Source organism: Epinephelus moara, chromosome 12 (assembly GCF_006386435.1).
Source record: "Epinephelus moara isolate mb chromosome 12, YSFRI_EMoa_1.0, whole genome shotgun sequence".
NCBI lineage: Eukaryota > Metazoa > Chordata > Actinopteri > Perciformes > Serranidae > Epinephelus > Epinephelus moara.
In genome coordinates, this window is record NC_065517.1 from 36,730,055 (window position 1) to 36,751,225 (window position 21,171).

Sequence of the window (21,171 nt, forward strand, 5' to 3'; positions counted from 1 at the left end):
CGAGACAATACAGTACGGTTTTAAATACGTGTATGTGTGCTCTGTTGGACCGATAACATGGAAATATCGACCTCATTAGGCGACAGTCGACTTTGGTCAAACATCGACTTGACGACGGCGTCTCGTCTCTGAGACTTCACTTCACCAAAATGGCAGTTTTCTTCACAGCCTTGAGCTGGACCGTTGTGTTCCTCCTCTCTCTGGTTTTCATATCGTTCCTCGGTTACTGCCTGTACCTGAAACACCTTCATATGAAGTATGACCACATCCCTGGGCCGCCGAGAGACAAGTGAGTGCGGCAGGTGGTTGTGAAGTTGGCTCGAACGTTTCTTAGCTTCGTCACTAGCGAACATTAGCTAACATTAGCAAACATTAGCTTCATTAGCTAAAAGTCTGGTGTAGACACTTTGTGTTTGTCTCCTCACAGTTTCCTGCTCGGACACTCACAAACAGTTATGAGAATAATGAAAAATGGCGGAGTCGTTCACGACAAGTTCCTGGAGTGGTAAGGACAGGACAGGTGATGTTTTATGAAAATGTGAAGGGAGAATGTATGTAAATGTTTTAACACCTGAACCGAACTGTCAGGTGAGGTCACAGGTACCGCCACTGCGTGATTACTTTACCCCTCCCCCTGTAGGCTGCATAGTAGGTCAGAGGTCAGCATAATTTCATTGGGTGTGACCTGTTCCTGTTGTTCCTTAATTTCATAACTACTTAGGGACTGTTCTTATCCGAGTAGCAGGGTGGCTGGGGTGTAACGTCATTTTTGACCCTTCCGTAAGCTACAAATATTAGCCTCTCTCCACCATAATTCAGTTATTAGAATTTATTAACTTAAGCTGTAATGTTTTAAAGTTGAAAGTTTAAAACAGCGGTGTCAAACGGGTCCAGTCTGGCCCTCTAGATGACTTTGCACACCTAAAGTTGGTGCACTTGTGACGGCTGAGAGGTTTCAGGAGCAATTTAAATCTGTAGCAGACTCCTATCTGTAAACAATATGGGTGGAACCCTGCTGCTGAGGCACTGACAAAACTAAATTATGAAAAACACACTACAAACACGTAGCCTCGGCCACCAGTATGTGAAGGGGTGAATGTGACGTAGTGTAAAAGCGCTTTGAGTGGTCGGGAGACTTAAGTTACTGTGATGGTGCACTCTCACTTTGGGTGTAAATATTTGCATTATTTGCTATTCAAACCCACAATTATGATGTCATTTGCAGGGCGGAGAATCACAGACCTGTTTGCAGGCTGAATTTCCTGCATTATGTTGTACTCATTGTGACCTGCCCAGAGACAACCAAGGTAAAAGCCACACCTTAAGAAAGTATCTGTGTAACTATCAGTTGCAGACATGGCACAATAAACTGTAAAAGTGCACAGAAGGACACCCTAGAAATCCTTAAAAAAATGTCCCCACAATGTCAACTCTTGTACTTTTTGCTGAAAGTGTACACGCATATTCTCTGATCATATTTACATTGACAACACCTTGTGTTTTAATGTTCCCTCTTTTGATGGGTCTGTTTCAGGAGGTCCTGATGTCCCCAAAGTGTCCCAAAGATAGTTTCTACAAGAAACTCTTCAGCATGTTTGGTCAAAGGTTCTTCATCAGACTTTCAGATTAACAACACTGTCTATGTGATACAGATACTGTACTACGTTGTTTGTCCCAAGAACGATATCAGTGTTTGTTTTTTTACCTGACAACAACTACTGGCATTTTAGATACATGAGTACTGTCAGTCAACTTTTAAGTCCTAGGCAACCTTACAATTTTATTTAGCTGGTTTGAAAGCATTGTGTTTCATTTGATCTTTTTTAAGGTTCCTAGGTAATGGCCTGGTAACAGCTCAGGACCATGAGCAGTGGCATAAACAGCGTCGGATCATGGACCCTGCATTCAGCAGCCTGTGAGTGATTTAATAACCACAAAGAGACACAGCAGAGTCTCTGCTCAACCATTAGTTTATATCCGGTGTATGTAATCGTAGGTTCTGTTCAGTTTGTGGGTTTCTTCTTGACAACATTGTCTAATTGCATAATGTTTGTGGAGCTGTGCAGGTATGTCCTGGCTGTGCTCGTCCACTGTCTAAAACTCCCATTATTTCCAGGTATTTGAGAGGTCTAATGGGCACCTTCAATGAGAGGGCAGAGAAACTGATGACTAAACTTACAGATATTGCTGATAGCAAAACAGAGGCCCACATGCTGCGTCTGGTCAACTTTGTTACCCTTGATGTTATTGCTAAGGTATTGTGCCATCGTCTGTTTTACAGCTTCCACTGCAGTAGCCCTCATCCAAAAATGTTTTTTGTGTACGTCGAGAAAGTTGTAGCTAACTTGTTTTCTTTCTAACTCTCAGGTTGCTTTCGGTGTGGATTTGGACCAGCTGAAGGATAGTTCAGTTTTCCCAAAAGCCATCGAAACGTGTTTGAAAGGGATGGTGTACATGGCCAGAGACCACTTTTTTGAGGTATATTTTCACTGCAGGTTTTTACAGAGTTTGTTTTGTGACAGTATTATAAACTGTGTGAGATCCTCAAACCTTGCATTTCCAGTACAACCCAATGAACCGACCATTCATAAAGGAAGTGAGGGACGCTTGCTGCCTGCTGCGCACAACTGGAGCTCAGTGGATTCAAAACAGAAAGACTGCCATGCAAAACGGCGAAGACGTCCCCAAGGACATCCTCACACAGATCATCAAAACAGCTGGAAAAGGTGATGGTTCCTAAAGTTCAGATTCAGTTTGATTAGATAAAAGGACCTTTGAATATCCCTGTGTTGTAATAGGTTCATAGAAGTGGAAAAAAACAATAGTTCTTAGGGTCTAGATAAGTAAGTACACAGTACAAGTATCATTATCTCAACATGCACGTCATTAACAATTCATATTATTAGATTCATTTAGTTTTGTTTATTTCAGGGTACTCGAAATGAGGCCAATTGTCTAACTTCAGATTCAGGAGGTGCAATTATAAATGCATAGACCTGCACCTACATAGTGACTTTCAAGTCACTCAAAGTGCTTTAACACTACATGCCATATTGACCCATAGGCCTTCACCCTTGCATTGGCTGCTAGAGGGGTCATGAATGTTTTCCCATTCAGTCTACATATGCTTTGTGTACTTGGAGAGGGCTTAGGACCGTGCCTGTGGGGTACTGGGGCCGTTGCTATGAGTCAATCGGTCTCAGAGCTGCGTCCGTATACTCAGCACAAAGTCAGAACACAAAGTCAGTGGATGTTGGCCTCTGCGAGGATTGTCCCTTGTCACAGATTCTGTTTGTGATATTCATTGACAGGATGTAAAAGCACAGCTGGGGGGAGGAGAGTGTGCGGTTTAGGGACCTCAGAATTGAATCTTTGCTTCTTGTAGATGGTGTCGTTCTGATGGCTTCTTCAGACTGTGACCCCCAGCATGCACTGGGGTGGTTTGCAGCCGACCATGAAGGGTCAGCACCTTAAAGTCTGATTAGATTTTGGTCATAAACTTAGATTCTGGGGGTCAAAGGTCAAGGTCACTGTGACCTGGTCCATGTCATTCTTGTGAACATGATACCTAAGAACACTTTGAGGGAATTCCTTCATATTTGGCACAGGACGAATGATGACATAATGGCAAAGGATGAACTGAAGACATTTTGGTGGTCAGAGGTCAAGGTCACTGTGACCTTGTGTCCATCTCATTCTTGTGAATGTGATATCTAAAGAAGACCTCAAGGGAATTTCCTACACTTTGGCACAAACGTCCACTTGGACTCAACACTGAACTGGTAAGTTTTTGGCGGTCAAAGGTCAAGGTCACTGTTACCTGGTCCATCTCATTCCTGTGAACAAGATATCTCAAGAAACCCTAAAGGGAATTCCTTTGAATTCGGCACAAAAGTCCCCTGGACTCAAAGATGAACTGATTAGATTTTGGTGTTCAAAGGTCAAGGCCACTGTGACCTGGTCCAATTCATTCTTGTGAACACAATATCTTAAAAACACCTTAAGGGAATTCCTTTTAATTTGGCAAAAAGGTCGCAGGACTCAATGATGAACTGATGACATTTTAGTGGTCATAGGTCAAGGTCACTGTGACCTTGTGTCCATCTCATTCTTGTGAATATGATTTCTGAAGAAGACCTCAAAGGAATTTCCTAAACTTTGGCACAAACGTCCACTTGGACTCAACACTGACCTGAATAGATTTTGGTGGTCAAAGGTCAAGGTCATCTCATTCCTGAGAACAAGATAGACAGGCAGATTGCGGTGGTTTTGGTGAAGAAGGAGCTGTGCCAGAAGGCAAAGCTTTCAAATCACCAGTCAATCTGCGTTGCGACCTTCACCAATGGTCATGAGCTTTGTTAGGTGACTGAAAAATGAGATTGTGGATCCAAGTGGCCAAAATGACTTGTCTCTGAGGTTGGGTTCAGCCTTAGAGATAGGGTGAGGAGCTCAGACATCCAGAGGGAGGTCAGAGTAAAGCAACTGCTACCTCTTTGTCGAAAGGGGCCAGTTGCGATGGTTCAAGCATCTGATCAGGATGACTCCTGGTGTGTCCAACTGATGGGAGGCCCCATGGTCAACCCAGAATATGCTGAAGGGATTATAGTGTGTCTCATCTCGCCTGGGAACACCTTGGGATCCCCCAGGACAGGCTGAAGAAGGACGTCTAGAGTGCTTTGCTTGGCCTGCTGCCCTTGCGACCCAGTTCCGGATAAGCAGATGAAAATTGATAGATGGAATATATGTTGGACTGAAAGTTATTTGAAAGGTATTTATTTCCATACTCTATGTACTGTATCTGATTGTGAACAGTTGGTAGTTTATCCAGACCAGGTCAGGGGGACATTAGGCTAGACAAGGCATTCCAAACGTCCCTCTCCCAGACCAGACGAGATATGTAATCCCTATATCGTGTTCTGGGTCTGCCCCAGGGCCTCCTACCAATGGGAAGTACCCGAAACGCCTCTAACGGGAGGCCTTGAGTGCCTCGCCCAGTATGGGGACAACATATATTAATTTTGTTCATTTTTTCCCAAACTATATGATAAGATGACTGGAATATTGGTTTACTTGTTCAATTTTATTTTCTTGTTATTACAGAGGAAAACGTGACTGAAGAAGATGAAGAGTTGATGCTGGACAATTTTGTGACATTTTTCATTGCAGGTGAGGCTGTGTTGTTTCTGTTCTGATGTTTGAAATGTTTATCCTTTGTAGCACAAAGTCAGGCTAACAATGTTAATGGGACACTTCATTGTCGGAAACAAGCCAACAGAACTTGCTAGCTAGCGCTGGCTAATGTCTGTGGAGAATTGTTTTGCCTCCATCTAAGCCCCACCCACCAAAAAACCTCACACTGTTTACTAACAGTTTAAGGGTCTATTGTTCTAATATTTTAGGTCAAGAAACAACAGCTAACCAACTGGCCTTTTGCATCATGGAACTTACAAGACATCCTGAAATACTGGAGAAGTAAGAACCAATAATTCAGTGCAAAGGAGTTTCATAATGTAGATTTTTAAAAGATGTTTTCTTCAGTTGTGTTTTTATTTGTAAAGAGTGAAGAACGAGGTGGATGATGTCATTGGAATGAAACAGGAGATCAGTTATGACGATCTGGGGAAACTGGTCTACCTCTCACAGGTACATGATGATTCAGCTCTTTAGGAGGAAGCATGCTGTGTGTCCATCTCCAGATTACATTGTCATTCATACACTTACTCTGTAGTTAGCCTACATACAGTTACTCTTTTCCTTTTTTTTTTATATGAGGAATAGCTTCATATGCAGATAACACACTAAACCAGGATTTGCCTCGTCTCTAATTCTGCTTAAACGTGCTTAAATATTTTTTTAAGTTACTGACCCTTCGCTGAGTCCTGCCCCCAACGCAGACTGTCCAATCATAATGTAGCATCAGGCCGGCTTAGACCAGGGTCTGACAACAACACAGCTGTGCTCCATTGACTCTAATGCAGTCGTTTCAGATTTCCTTCATCTTCAGGCTGGTTTTGTGGATTTGGAGCTAAATGTTGTGCCTGGGGCACGTTGTGTATTAATGATACTTGTTACTTGGAGAGGTTGGAAAAAAAATTTACGTTTTCTTCCCCGTTCCAAAATCAAACCCTGAAAAGTGTAGGGTTAGCTAGCTAGCTACTGAAGATATAGCCTACTGAATGTATACACATGCTGCTTTTGCTTTTTAATGATTATAACAGTGAAACAAAGACCGACCCTGCTGTACAGGAACCAGTGAAGGGAAGCAGGGAAACTTTTTTCCCCCAAACTTTATTTATAGAACACTTTGAACATTTTAGACAAGACAGTGTGATATACAGCATCAGGTAAAGAAAAGACAAAACCTTGATTGTCACATCTGAATGTCAACTCCCTTCCGACCCACCGCCCACAACCCACTGCCAGGCCAAACACTCAAAACCCAAATAAGAGAGAAAGAAATAGATGAAAAGAGCAGTTCAAAAATGGAAATGAAAAAAGTAACTAACTAAATAATAAATAAATACAAAAGGAATTGAAAAATAAATAAAAAAAATAAAAAATAAAGGTTAAATGATATTGAATAAAAATAAACAAAAAGTAAATAAACAATTACACATATCAATCCTCCAACTCAAAGGAGAAGTCTAGAGAATGTATGTGATTCAGAAAAGGATCCCAAGTAACATGAAATGATTTCACCGAGCCTTTTAGTGTAAACCTGAGTCTTTCGAGCTTCAAATTATAAAGCACCTCACGGACCCAACGAGAATGCAAGGGGGGGACTGGGGAGTTTCCAATTGAGGAGAATCAGCCGACGGGCCAACAGGGTAGTGAATGCCAAGGCCTGTTTCAAATTTTTAGGAACGCCTGTAAAAGGAACAATGCCAAAAATTGCAGATAGACAGTTTGGAGCAATAGCATAACTGTATGCCCTAGTTAATGTATCAAAAGTATATGACCAAAACGACCCTAGTTTAGCACAAGACCAGAACATATGTACATGATTCGCAGGAGACGATTTACATCTGCCACAGGAAACAGAAGGGTATATTTTTGCAAGTCTTGCGTTTGTATAGTGAGTTCTAAAAAGAACTTTACATTGGATCAGCCTGTACCTAGCACAGATTGATGACAAGTTAACAAGAGAAAGTGCAGATTGCTGTTGTTGCTCAGTTAATTTAATATTAAGACTCTCCTCCCATGCGTTTTGAACAGCAGTAAGGGAAGTTGAAGATGCAGCCCAAATAGACCTATACAAAAGAAATGCATCCCTTGGCAATCGGATCTGTGTTTCAAAGAATATCAACTAAGGTTTCTGGAGGGCGATTTGGAAAGTGGGGAAATAGTTTAACATAGTCACGGACCTGAAAGAAGCGAAAAAGAGGATGTTGAGGGAGGTTATACTCCGTTAGAAGTTGTGTAAAAGAGGAAAATGTCTTGCCTGTGTACAAATCGTTAACTGATTTTATACCATTGTTATGCCAGACCCGGAATGCTGAATCGGTCCTCGGTGGCTCGAAGGCACAATTTCTGTATATGGAGGTCAGAGTGGATGGACCCAGAAGGCCAAAAGCCTTTCTAAACTGACACCAGATCTTTAAAGAGACAGCCACAACAGGACAGCTGGCCATACTCGACACAGGTAGAGGAAGTTGTGCACACAAAACTGAACGCAATAAAAAAAGGAAAGACTTTGTTTTCTAAACGTACCCACACAGGCTGACACGTTTCAGAAGAAAAGACTCAGATGCAGAGAAAAAAAACCCAGGACAAAAAAAATGCAGAAAGTCAAAGTTCGTTACTCAAAAATTCAAGCAGAATCCAAAGGAAGGCAATTCCAAGAGTAACATACCAAAAGTCTTCAAAGTCCAAAAAAACAGGCAAACAAAACTAGATCCACAGGGCTGGAAAGCATGAACACACTGGGAGACAATGGTAATCTGGCAGAGGGCTGGTGAAAACACATGGTATATATACACAGGTGAAGGTGATTACAAATCAGTCACAGGTGAGTGATCAAAAGGCGGGAAAAGAACAAAGACAGGAAGTAAAACTAGACATCAACCAAAAACAACAGGATTTCAAAATAAAACAGGAAATTAACACAAACACACTAACAGCTAAAGAGAACATTACACAGGCAAGGATTCTTGATCTTAACACATCCAGAAAAGAAGCTTTTGCACATTGGCCGCCCAATAATAATATCTAAAGACAGGGGGGGTGAAACCACCTCTGTTTTTAGGGGACTGCAGAATTGATTTGCGGATTCTTACCGGTTTGCCATTCCATAAGAATGATTTAAGAAAGATTTAGTCAGCAAAACAGGGAGGTGCTAAAAAAGTATAAAAACTTGGGGAGGACAACCATCTTAATCAGACTCATCCGTCCCACAAGCGATAGGGGTAAAGAAGCTTAACCCACTCAACAAAGGCCCCACCCAGCCCAAATCTGGCCAACACTTCATACAGAAAACTCCACTCAACCCTGTCGAAGGCCTTCTCCGCGTCGAGGGAGACCACAACCTCAGGAGATAAAGAACAGGGTGACGCTATAATGTTAAACAGGCGCCTAGTGTTGTGAAAGGATTGTCGGCCTGGCATAAAACCAGTCAGATTTAGCCCTATGATAGGTGACAGAACAGTCTGAAGTCGTAAGGCGAGAACTTTGGAAAGGATTTTGAAGTCAACGTTCAAAAGCAAAATTGGCCTGTAACTGCTGCATAAGAGAAGCAGGGAAACTTTGCTGATATTGAACCAGCTGTGTGTCATCGCAGTGTGTGCAGATGAACGTAGTTTGACTGGAGATCCCTGCCCGTCCGGTGACGGAGGTCCAGGTGCTGGCGTCGGCACGGGGGCGAAGCCAAACACCATTCATCTGCACACACTGTGATGCCACACAGCTGGTTCAATATCAGCAAAGTTTCCCTTTTTTTTTTACACTGTGATCTGTAGCCTATAGTTCGGCTTTAGCTTCTAACTATCTTTGTCTTTTTAACCTGTTGTTGCTGCTGAGTCAGTTTGACATCCTGGATATATCCTTCAAACACAGACTGTAGACACCTGTGTCTGCTGCTCTCTGGAATCACTGTTTAATTTCTCCAAAAATATGATAATATTTCTTCAGGGAGTGCAGTTAGTTACAGTGTGGGCTCCATGCTTACTCTGACAGCTTGTGGGACCCTCACAAAGGGGCGGGGCTTAGCGAAAGGTCAGTTGACTCAAGATGTGCACATCACACTGTGACCTCCCCACAGGTGCTGAAAGAGACTCTGAGGATCTACCCGACAGCTCCAGGCACAACTCGTGATCTATTCAAAGACATTGTCATTGACGGTATCCACATACCTGTCGGAGTCACGTGTTTTGTGAGTACCTCTAAAGCAACAACTGGTGTCAGAACCCTAACAGGTTTTATAGTTTGTTACTGATTTATATAAATATGTGATACTGATGAAGCATGAAAAATGATCTGCTGTCTAAATGTTCAATATTTTTTTCTGAAATTCAGTTTAACAGCTACGTGACTGGGAGGATGGATAAATTCTTCAAGGACCCGCTGACATTTGATCCAGACAGATTTCACCCAGATGCTCCCAAGTAAGAAGCATCCAGTTTTCACATCGTGACATGTTTTACTTTTAGTATTAACATGTTAAAACACAAATCATTGTCCCAGATAAAAAAGGAAAATGTCCTCTAATCTCTTTTTCAAGGCCTTATTTCTGCTACTACCCCTTCGCCCTCGGCCCACGCTCATGCCTGGGACAGAACTTCGCTCAGGTGGGTGGTGACGGTCACAAACAGTAAACAAACACACAAACATAACAACACGTGGAATTAACTCAGTGGGTGGTGGGTGATCACAGATGGAGGCAAAAGTGGTGATGGCCAAGCTGCTCCAGAGGTTTGACTTCAGTCTGGTGCCGGGACAGACCTTTGACATCGAGGACACTGGCACGGTGCCGGGACAGACCTTTGACATCGAGGACACTGGCACGCTCAGGCCGAAGAGCGGGGTGGTGTGCTCCGTCAGACACAGGAATCACAAGAAATAAATGATCATAAAACATAAGAAGAAACCATAAAAGTCAGTGTGGTGAAATTGGGTTGTTGGGTCGCTTAAAATATCTAACTGCCTGCAGCTTTGCTCTTCTGCCTCAGCCAAAACCCTCACAAGCTGTAGAGTTGTTTTATAACCTTTACTGTCATTTTTGTTCTCTTTGTAAAGAAAATAGCATCAGCTGTGTTTGTTTTGAAGACATAGACTGTATATTCACATGCAGTTATAATGATGATTTTTATTACCTAACAGTAAGGGTATGGTAAAACACACTTTTGAGTAGATTACAGTATCATTACCACTTTAACTTGCTGGAAATAACCTGTTTTATCTGTGTAACTTTTGCACTTTAATAAACTGATGATTATTTTAATATGAGACAGTCTAATTTTATTTTTCAGTCACTTTGCTGTGCAGTGATTTTGTTTTTGGTACTGACAATGTACACGGGGTGCTCTGACTTTGCAGAAAACTTTGAAAAGTATCTTTTTAACTACAATCACCCGACCTATATTACTAGATTTCTTTGCATGAACTATAAGGTTATTAAGGTTAAGGTGCGACTAAGCTCTTGGTGCGACTATTTTTCCCCCAAGTCGAATGTCTCATTCACAAGTTTTTCCCCCCCTCAGGTTAGTAGGCTACACTGATAAAGTTCCCAGGATTCTCTCTACCACATGAGCTGACAATGACCAATCAAACGTGAGCTTGACCTTTAATGCTGATTTTAGATTGGTTATTAGCCTCAAATCACTCCGCAACCACGGCACTTCTGTCACTCAGAACTAGAAGCCGAAGCTAATTCATGCCGGAGAGAAGAGAAAATGAAGAAAACACTGAAAGACTTTTTTAGAAAAAACACCACTGAACCACCACTAAACTAGCCTGGCGTTGCCAGACCCAATTCGCAAAACGCGTATGGGTCTGGACACGGAGTGTACATTTCCTCTATTCCCAAGGGGCGGTATCAATGGCTGTCACTCAAAGTGCCCCTACAGGCGATTGGAAAGACGGAAAACCAATCAGAGTAAACAAAACGTGTGACGTAGGCTAGCACAACGCCACTGTAAACAGACCAGCAAGCAAGTGCAGTGTGCAGCGTGCAGCGTGCAGCGCGCAGCGGAGAAGAGCTGTGATGATGTCTGGGAAAGAGTGTTGCCGTCTTTGCAGATTTCCTCCTCACTGTGGACTCTGAGTTGCATGGCTGTGATTCCCAGCTTGGTCACTTCTCTGACCTGCTCCTCCATGAGAGCAACTAGCGGAGAAACAACAATAGCCACTGGGTTTTCACTGAGTCCCATCTTTTTCCCGATCAACAGAGCCAGTTGGTAAATTAAACTCTTACCAAACCCCGTAGGAAGGACGGCAAACACATCCTTTATTTCAATAAAAGCTTTCAGTGCAGCCGTTTGTTCTACTTTTAAAGAAAATGTACATTTCAGTTCGTTCAACACATTTACCATAGCATTTTCGAAATCAGTAGCCATGTTGGTTGTTTACGAAATGTATTCACTCCGCTCCTTGTCCCTCCTATTCTGATGTGCCTGCCTTTGTAAGGTTTCTCTTTCATTCACAGTGGTGTTCAGTGGTTCAGTGGTGTTTTTTCTAAAAATGTCTTCAACTGAAAAAGTTGTTAATAAGTGTACTATACACATACAATGTAATGTATACAGTATAATGTCGACTTTTTGTTGCAATAAAAAAAAAATCAATTACACTGTTGGTGCTTCTTACATTACGGTGAGTGCTCCAAAAATTTTGCTTGTGCTCCTAACTTTTTGAAGTTAGGAGCACCAGTGCTACCATGTAAAAAAGTTAATTTCAAGCCCTGAGCTCTATCTAGTTCCTCTGCTGTTATCTCTGCCAATAATTCTACATTCTGTTGTTCTCCTATGGATGGCAAGTCCAAAGAACTTAGAAATGTCTCCTTTGTTAAAGTATCGGCACTAGCCAGTTGGGTGTATGAATCTTTCTAGTGTAGTTCAAAGGCTTATTGAATGTCTTCCAAATTTGTGCAGATATTTTGTGTTATAGGATGCCTGATTTTATAAATTGTATTCTTCTTCTGTTGTTTTCTTATTCTCCAGGATAGAAGTTTAATTGCTTTACCTCATGCCTCATAATACCTTTGTTGTTTTTTTCTATTTCTATTTCATCATATAACCCATTTATGTCTTGTTTAACCTTATTTAATCTAGTTTTAATTTGTGGGTCTTGTTGGTCAATATGTCTAATCTCCAAAGTCTTCATTTCCTCTTGTAAAGCAGATAATCTTTTCAGTTTTTCTTTTTTCCTGGAGCTGTGAGAGCAATTATTCTGCCTCCTATCACAGCCTTTGCTGCATCCCATAGGGTATTTGGGGACAATTCTCCATTATCATTATCTTGGAGAAACGTTTCAGATTATTTCTGTATCTCTTTCTGTACTGCGTTGTCATTTAAAATACCAGTGTTAAGTCGCCAAAGTGTATTTTTCTGCTGGCTAGCTAAATGTAAAGTTAGGTATACTCCTGAATGGTCGGATACAACCCTAATCCCTACATTCCTTAATTCTATGTATTTCTGATTTGTTCATAAGTAAATAGTCAATTCTTGAGCACAAAGAATGACGTGAAGAATAATAAGTAAATTGTTTGTCCAGTGGATGAAGCTCTCTCCAAACGTCAATCATCCCCAGCTCTTTAAGCATCCGCTGGACCATTGTGGCATTTGGATTTTTCTTTTGGGGCACCCTTTGTGCTTCTTGAAAAGTAAGATAGTTTTACAAATTGAAGTCAGTACAATTAAACAAAATCCTCACTTAGCAAAAACCATATAACCTGCTGCAGGGTTCACAAGTTAGCTTGCTAACTAGGTTGGCTATGCTAATGAGTAAACTTGCCAATAGACAAGAGTATTAACAAGTTAGCTTGCTAACTAAGTCGGCTATGCTAATGAGTAAACTTGCCCATAGACAAGAGTATTAGCAAGTTAGCTTGCTAACTAGGTAGGCTATGCTAATGAGTAAACTTGCCCATAGACAAGAGTATTAGCAAGTTAGCTTGCTGACTAGGTTGGCTATGCTAATGAGTAAACTTGCCCATAGACAAGAGTATTAGCAAGTTAGCTTGCTAACTAGGTAGGCTATGCTAACAGGAGAGTGAAGACAATAGTATTATAATAGCATTTTTCAGAAGCAGATTCCTGCAATTAACACATTTTCCCTCCTTTTTTCCATGTTGATCCTGGATAGATTTGGTTAGGTTTATCCAGGACCATCATCATCAACATGCTGATTTTGGATAATTTGTTTATGTGGACATCAACATAGCAGTGATGGTCCTTGATCAATATCAGCGATTCTACTTAGGATCAACATGGCAATGATGGTCAAGATCAACGCATGACCTGAATGACCTAGTTAATATTATTTTGTCCACAGACATTCATAGACATGTTACCTCAATGCAGATCATCCGTTTCTTTGAAGATTACCCATAATCCTTTGCTACCTACTGACTGCAGGTACCGATTAAAACAGCAGATGGCACTGTTGTCCCATTTAGCGGGCTTGAACCATTAATTTCAACACGAACCCTTTCAACTATGTTACATGTGCACTGGCGATTAATATCAAAACGAAAAATGAAAAAAGATTCCATTTTCAGTGGATCGTTTTTTGTGGAAACATGGACCAAGAGTAGCCATGTGGGACTAACCACAGACAGTCTATGGGACTAACTTACTACTTTCGCTATCTCACTGGAAGTTGTGCACATAATCATTTCTATAGTAGTGCACTCAGGAATAAGGTGGATTGTTAATAAAATAGAAAATAAAAAAATCCCCCCACCCAAACATAGAGGTCTGGGCTGAGCCCCCCTTTGTCCTGAGATGTTAAAAACGCCCCTGCAGGCTCGAGTCCTCCGTCCTCAGCAGAGAGGCTCGTTGAAAGTGCGTTGTTGTTGTTTTTGTTTACAGCAGTTAAAAAATGTGCTGAGTCATTGAGACTGTTCTTCTGAATACAAGGCTAACGTACAGTAACGTGTTTAAGGTGTGCTCTGTGTCAGAGGTAACGCCGACATGTTGACAGAGTTATTGTAGACTACCGGAGCACTTTGGACTAGTTATACCGGACATTAACGCTTCAATCTGTGGGAGCTGGAAAATGGCAGTTTTCTCTGTCATTCTGAGCTGGACCGTTGTGTTCCTCCTCTCTCTGGTTTTTATATCGTTCCTCGGTTACTGCCTGTACGTGAAACACCAGCATATGAAATATGACCACATACCCGGGCCACCGAGAGACAGGTGAGTGGAGCGGGTGACAGTTGTCTCACTGTATTTCTATAGCTCGTCTCCTGACGTTAGTTTAAACTCTTGTGTCGCACTTTGCTTTTCTTCCTACAGTTTTCTCTTAGGACATTCACCTACGTTTATGAGGGTCATGAGAAATGGCGGGCTTGTACACGACAAGTTGCTGGAGTGGTAAGATATTTAATGTATATGTGGTAAAGGACAAATACATGCAAATATTTAACATGTCATGGAAAAAATAAGATCAACTGAGGACAAACACTGTCGCAAACACCGTCACGGTCGGTCCCAGCTACACCAGTGCTTTCTTATAGTAATATACACCTTATAGTAGGGTAGGGGTGTCAAACATGTGGCCCGGGGGCCAGAACTGGCCCACCAAAGGGTCCAATCTGCACACCGCACACCTAAAGCCCTGTTTCCACTGAGCAGTACAGTTCAGTAATTATGGGGTGCCATTTGTAAAGTGGTTCACGCTGAAAATAACATCAACATTTTGCCACATTTAGCTTCAAACAATGTTTAAAAAAGTGTTGTGAATTTTGTCACCTTTTACCACATTTACAGCAATATTTGTTAACTTAGAAATATATTACATAGTTAAATCTAAATATTAAATCTAAATCTAAATGCTAAATCTAAATCTAAATGTTAAATCTAAATGCTTAATCTAAATGCTAAATCTAAATCTAAATGTTAAATCTAAATGCTAAATCTAAATGTTAAATCTAAATATTAAATCTAAATCTAAATGCTAAATCTAAATGTTAAATCTAAATATTAAATCTAAATCTAAATGCTAAATCTAAATATTAAATCTAAATCTAAATGCTAAATCTAAATCTAAATATTAAATCTAAATCTAAATGCTAAATCTAAATCTAAATGCTAAATCTAAATGTTAAATCTAAATGTCTGAGAAACTGCCAGTGACTTTTAAGGTGGAACATTTACTTGTAATGTTACTCAATGCATGAGTTGATGACGTGAATCCATCAGCAAACCTTAAATTTCACTGCGACAACTTTGACCTTTACTTAGTTTTTATACGACAGACACTTTAAGTAATGAGTGGATCTTCAAGCAAATTTCAGCCTGGTTATATGAACTGCAAATATTCTAATCCTCACTCTGAGAAAAACAAAGCATCACAGAGCGTCGTTCCTGTGGGCTACAGCAACACTAAACTCCTGAGCTTGCCTGAGAAGGACTAAATGCACAAAGCTGCTATTTTTTAAATATCCCATGGAGAGAGACTCTCACTGCAGCTTGTTTTGTTGTCTTATGAAAATGGCGGCGTGCAGCCTCGTTCTGTGGACGATAAACCAGGTGCAGGTGATAAAGGAGGAAATACAGTGACTTGCATAATTTGCGTTTGGTGCTTCAAATGTAGCTCCTGCACGGTACTACAGTAACAATTCAGCTGGAACGTGAACAGCTACAGTGCTGTAGTTATAAATAGTAAATGATAAATAATAATAGAAATAGGACAAGAATAACCCAATGACATCACACATGTCGTGAAAGACGACCAGGGTTGATACCACGGCACGATTTTATGACTCCACAATCACCTAATCTGACAAAGTGACTGTAGCAACAGACAGAAATGTTGTGTATTCTGAGCCAGGCATTAAGATGTCTTACTGTATTTGCACTTCAAACCCATAATGACATTTTTATTTACAGGTCTGAGAGTTACGGACCTGTTTACAGGGTTAATATTCTGCATTACGTTATGCTCAATGTGACCTGCCCAGAGACAACCAAGGTAAACACCATGTGCCACAGTAGTATATGTGTAATCATTAGTTACATAAGCATTGCATGATAAACTGTGAAAGTGCACAGAAACACAGATTGTCCTGCTGTGGTAGAAATCCTTGAAAGATAAAAAAAAAAAAAAAGTCCTTTCAGTGCCAGCTATAGTCCTTTTTGGTAAAAATGTATACACATGTGCACTGATGATATTTACATTAAAAAAAAACCTTTTTTTAATGTTTCCCTCTTTTGTTGTTTTTGTTTCAGGAGGTCCTGATGTCCCCAAAGTATCCCAAAGATAGATTCGTCTACAAGAGACTCTTCTACCTGTTTGGTCAAAGGTTCTTCATCAGACTATCAGACCGATGTCGCACTGAGGACTAATGAACAAACAGATTAAACAGAGGAGCAGCTCTGTGTCTCTGAGTGTTGATGGAGAACTTGTGAATGAGTGAATGAGTGAGTGAGTGAATGAGGGGGCCAGAGCTGTGTGCAAAGTGTGAGAGAGGAGAGATGTACACTGGTATACGTTATGTAACACAACTGTATTGATATAAACTGTGTCTAAGTCATATGTTGCTTGTAAATATATCGATATATCGTACACAGTCGTTATACCACCCAGCGCTAGTTCACTTCACTGTTTTATTTCAGATAATTTACATCTTTATTTGGCTGGTTTGAAAGCATTGTGTTCCATTTGTCTTTTTTAAGGTTCCTAGGTAATGGCCTGGTAACAGCTCAGGACCATGAGCAGTGGCATAAACAGCGTCGGATCATGGACCCTGCATTCAGCAGCCTGTGAGTGCTCAACCTTTATTTTATATCCAGTGTTTGTAATCGTAGATTCTGTTCAGATTTGGTTTCTTTTGCTCTGTAATGTGCATAATGTTTGTGGAGCTGTGCAGGTATGTCCTGGCTGTGCTCATCCACTGTCTAAAACTCCCATTATTTCCAGGTATTTGAGAGGTCTAATGGGCACCTTCAATGAGAGGGCAGAGAAACTGATGACTAAACTTACAGATATCGCTGATAGCAAAATAGAGGCCCACATGCTGCGTCTGGTCAACTTTGTTACCCTTGATGTTATTGCTAAGGTATTGTGCCATCGTCTGTTTTACAGCTTCCACTGCAGTAGCCCTCATCCAAAAATGTTTTTTGTGTACGTCACAAAAGTTCATCTAATCAAGTTGTAGCTAACTTGTTTTCTTTCTAACTCTCAGGTTGCTTTCGGTGTGGATTTGGACCAGCTGAAGGATAGTTCAGTTTTCCCGAAAGCCATCGAAACATGTTTGAAAGGGATGGTGCACTACATCAGAAACAGCTTTTTTAAGGTATGACTTCACTGCAGGTTTTTACGGAGTTTGTTTTGTGACAGTATTATAAACTGTGTGAGATCCTCAAATTTTGCATTTCCAGTACAACCCAAAGAACCGACCATTCATAAAGGAAGTGAGGGACGCATGCTGCCTGCTGCGCACAACCGGAGCTCATTGGATTCAAAGCAGAAAGACCGCCATGCAAAACGGCGAAGACGTCCCCAAGGACATCCTCACACAGATCATCAAAACAGCTGGCAAAGGTGACGGTCCCTAAAGTTCAGATTAGATGAGAGGAAAGTTTAAACATCCCTGTGTTGTAATCATCATCATGTAAGTTACTGAAAATTAGTAATCAGCTGCTGGTTACTTCTCTCAAAAGTAAATGAATTACTAATTTCAAATGACTCGAGGATGAACTGATTAGATGCTGGTGGTCAAAGGTCAAGGTCGCCATGCATCCATCGCCTTCTTCTGAACGATATTTCTAGAAAAGCTCGAGGGACGTTTTTCAAATGTGGCACAAACGTTCCCTTGGACTCAACAATGAACTGATTAGTTTTTGTGGTCAAAGGTCACTGTGACCTTTTCCGTTTCCTTCTTGTGAACATAATATCCTTAGAGCACCTTGAGGAAATTTCTTCAGATGTGGCACAAATGTTCCCTAGTACTCAAAGATGAACTGATTGGATTTCGGTGGTCAAAGGTCAAGGCTATGACCGTGTATCTGTCTTTTTCTCGTGAACACGATATGTCAAGAGCACCTTAAGGGAATTTCTTTACAATTGGCACAAACATCGATATGGACTGAAGCATAATCTGATGAGAATTTTGTGGTTGGAGGTCAAAGGTCAAGGTCAGTGTGACCTCACAAAATATGTTTTTTGGCCATAACACAATAATATGCTGATAATGACAAAACTTCACAGAAATGTCTAATAGGATAAACTAATGAAGTGATGACATTTTATAACCGAAAGGTCAAAGGTCAACATCACTGTGACATCATAATGTTCTGCATAAAACACTTTTCTGGCCATTATTCAGCGTCATATCTCAGGAACAGAGGAGAGACATTTGGTCAGATACTGAATTGGTGACATTATTCTTAGGTGTCCACCTTGAAACTGTGCTGATTGTATACATCGTCTGTGTGTGAAGCATCCATGTTTTCATAGACATGGATGTAAACAAAGAAAGAAAAACTTGACTGGTGCACGGAGGCACATGGATATTATATTTTTTAATTATTATATGGTAAGATGACTGGAATACTGATTTACTTCTTCAAATCTGTTTTGTTTTTTTCATTATTTCAGAGGAAACCATGACGGAAGAAGATGAAGAGTTGATGTTGGACAATTTTGTGACATTTTTCATTGCAGGTTGGTTTGTGTCGTTTCTGTTTTGATGTGTGAAATGCTCCAAAAACAAAGTCAGGCTAACAATGTTACCCAGAATGTAAACTATCCACCAGTGTGGTAGTGAATTCATGAGATTTTGGAGTAAAATACTCAATAGCAATAATCCATATACTCCTCTGTAAACAACATTAATATTTAAGTCCTACATTTACTGTGATTTTAGCTGAAGTTTTATTTAAAGCTCCACTTCTGGTATAAAGAATACAATCACTGTGTGTTGCATGTAGTTGATCCACATTTGAAGGTAATGTTCTAACATTTAAGGGCAAGAAACAACAGCTAACCAATTGGCCTTTTGCATCATGGAACTTTCAAGACATCCTGAAATACTGGAGAGGTAAGAACCAATAATTCAGTGCAAAGGAGTTTCATTACGTAGCTTTTTAAAAGATGGTTTCTTCAGTTGTGTTTTTATTTCTCAGAGTGAAGAACGAGGTGGATGATGTCATTGGAATGAAACAGGACATCAGTTATGACGATCTGGGGAAACTGGTCTACCTATCACAGGTACTTATAAGGGTTGGGTACTGATCACCTTTGAATCGATACCTGTGGTGTTACCAGGGATTTGATACCAGTACCCAAGCTTTTATTGGTACTTTACTCTTTCTATTGTAACAAAAATGTAATTTTTGGACAAGCTGCAGTCAACTAGCAAATTTGCTCCTGTGTTCTTTTCTAATCTCACAAGGAGTTAAGTCTTCATCTGTCTGTTTGCTTGTGTGTTTGTGTTTCTGCTCGTCTCTCTCACTCTCTGTTTTGACACAACCGACAAATATGTATATATGTGTAAGTATGTAATTCAAAAGACACTAACAGAAACAGCAAAAACCTGTAAAGGGTACCGCCCAGGGACTCAGTTTGTACCCTTATGATTGGGGGACTTCAATGCTCATGTGGGCAACGATGAAGAAACCTGAAGGAGGGGTGATTGGGAGGAACAGCCTGCCTGATAAACTGGAGTGGTGTCATGTTATTAGACTGTTGTGCTAGTCATGGAATAGCCATAACGAACACCATGTTCTTAAGCGTTATTGGTACCAGACACACTAGGTCAAAGATTGATCATTTACTTTTACGGTTGTATCGTCCGATCAGCAGTGGAGGGTGAAGCGGTCGGGATGACAGTCAGTACCTCCCAGTCTGAGGTCATGGTTTTCTGCTGGAAACGGGTGGATTGCCCCCTCTGAGTTGGGAGAGAGTTACTGCTCCAAGCAAAGGAGTTCAAGTATCTCAAGGCCTTGTTCACAAGTGAGGGTAAAATGGAGCGTGACATGGACAGGCAATTGGGCACGTAGTCAGCAGTGGACTGCCGTGGTGAAGAGGGAGCTGAGCTAGAAGGCAAAGCTTTCAATTTGCTGGTCCATCTATGTCCCAACCCTCACCTATGGTCATGAGCTTTGGGTAGTGCCCAAAAGAATGCGATCAGGGATACAAGCGGCTGAAATGAGTTTCCTCCGTAGGGTGGCTGAAGAGTTCAGACATGCGGCGGGAGCTCAGAGTAAAGCAACTGCTCCTCTGCATTAAAAGGGGCCTGTTGAGGTGGTTCATACAGGTCATCTGGCCTGGGAACGCCTTGGGATCCGCCAGGAGGAGCTAGGGGTTGCTGGGGAAAGGGACCTCTGGAGTACTTTGCTCAGCCTGCTGACCCCGTGACCTGACTCCGGATAAGTGGATGAAAATGGATGGATGGATTGATGGATGGAGGGAGTCACAGACAGCAGTGATACCAGGCTGTTTCTAAAAGAAAAAGGACAAGATGCCAGAACTATTGGCACTGCTGCGATAGTTTTGGTTGCCAGAGAGCCGACAAGCTCTGGCTTCCCAGCTTCAGGGTTCTTTGCAGTGCTTCTTTCTGCTATCCAAATCTAGCGTTCTCGCCTGGATGCACTCTTAGGTACCGAAATTTGGCACTGATTGATTTAACGTGAATTGGCACACAGTAGTACTGACATGATTCGATCGGTACTCTTATAAGTCCCAAGTCCAGTACCCAACTCTACATAACATGAATATAGGAAAGACATGGTTGAGCTCTTTAGGAGTGAAGCATGTTTTGAATCCATTCTGTAACTTACTCACATCTTCATTCATTTATTCATTCATTCATTCACTGACTCTCAAGTTCTCAACTGTGCAAAATAGAGTCGTGAAAATTTACAATCAATCAATCAATCAATCAATCAATCAATCAATTTTATTTATAAAGCCCAATATCACAAATCACAATTTGCCTCACAGGGCTTTACAGCATACGACATCCCTCTGTCCTTAGGACCCTCACAGCTGATCAGGAAAAACTCCCCAAAAAAA

General features: G+C 41.1%; 3 protein-coding genes across 4 annotated transcripts in view; 2 read left to right on the forward strand and 1 right to left on the reverse strand.

Annotated features, from left to right (window-relative positions):
- The window catches only part of LOC126398977 (hormonally up-regulated neu tumor-associated kinase), a 987,429-nt gene that overhangs the window by 354,412 nt on the left and 611,846 nt on the right, over positions 1-21,171 (reverse strand). The gene's annotated exons all lie outside the window — the stretch shown is intronic.
- Positions 70-10,440, forward strand: LOC126398986 (cholesterol 24-hydroxylase-like). The gene is made up of 15 exons (XM_050058679.1): positions 70-289; positions 428-505; positions 1,226-1,307; positions 1,535-1,605; positions 1,829-1,915; positions 2,117-2,255; positions 2,368-2,478; positions 2,564-2,726; positions 5,101-5,166; positions 5,400-5,472; positions 5,559-5,643; positions 9,257-9,367; positions 9,511-9,599; positions 9,716-9,782; positions 9,869-10,440. Exons 1-15 carry the CDS (start codon positions 150-152, stop codon positions 10,055-10,057), a joined length of 1,551 nt encoding a protein of 516 aa, XP_049914636.1. The 5' UTR covers positions 70-149; the 3' UTR covers positions 10,058-10,440.
- LOC126398989 (cholesterol 24-hydroxylase-like) overlaps positions 13,949-21,171 on the forward strand; it is a 10,211-nt gene continuing 2,988 nt past the window's right edge. The window contains exons 1-11 of the mRNA XM_050058683.1: positions 13,949-14,348; positions 14,448-14,525; positions 16,044-16,125; positions 16,383-16,456; positions 16,830-16,916; positions 17,074-17,212; positions 17,339-17,449; positions 17,535-17,697; positions 18,754-18,819; positions 19,123-19,195; positions 19,281-19,365. Coding sequence (XP_049914640.1) covers positions 14,209-14,348; positions 14,448-14,525; positions 16,044-16,125; positions 16,383-16,456; positions 16,830-16,916; positions 17,074-17,212; positions 17,339-17,449; positions 17,535-17,697; positions 18,754-18,819; positions 19,123-19,195; positions 19,281-19,365 — 1,098 coding nt within the window. The 5' untranslated portion in view covers positions 13,949-14,208. The remainder of the gene's footprint in view (positions 14,349-14,447; positions 14,526-16,043; positions 16,126-16,382; positions 16,457-16,829; positions 16,917-17,073; positions 17,213-17,338; positions 17,450-17,534; positions 17,698-18,753; positions 18,820-19,122; positions 19,196-19,280; positions 19,366-21,171) is intronic.

Bases quoted from the DNA above. Each gene is read 5' to 3' on its own strand.
- LOC126398986 (XM_050058679.1), top strand. From the start codon at position 150: ATGGCAGTTTTCTTCACAGCCTTGAGCTGGACCGTTGTGTTCCTCCTC. The intron at 290-427 runs GTGAGTGCGGCA...GTCTCCTCACAG, and splicing joins CCTGGGCCGCCGAGAGACAA to TTTCCTGCTCGGACACTCAC. The intron at 2,479-2,563 runs GTATATTTTCAC...TTGCATTTCCAG, and splicing joins CCAGAGACCACTTTTTTGAG to TACAACCCAATGAACCGACC.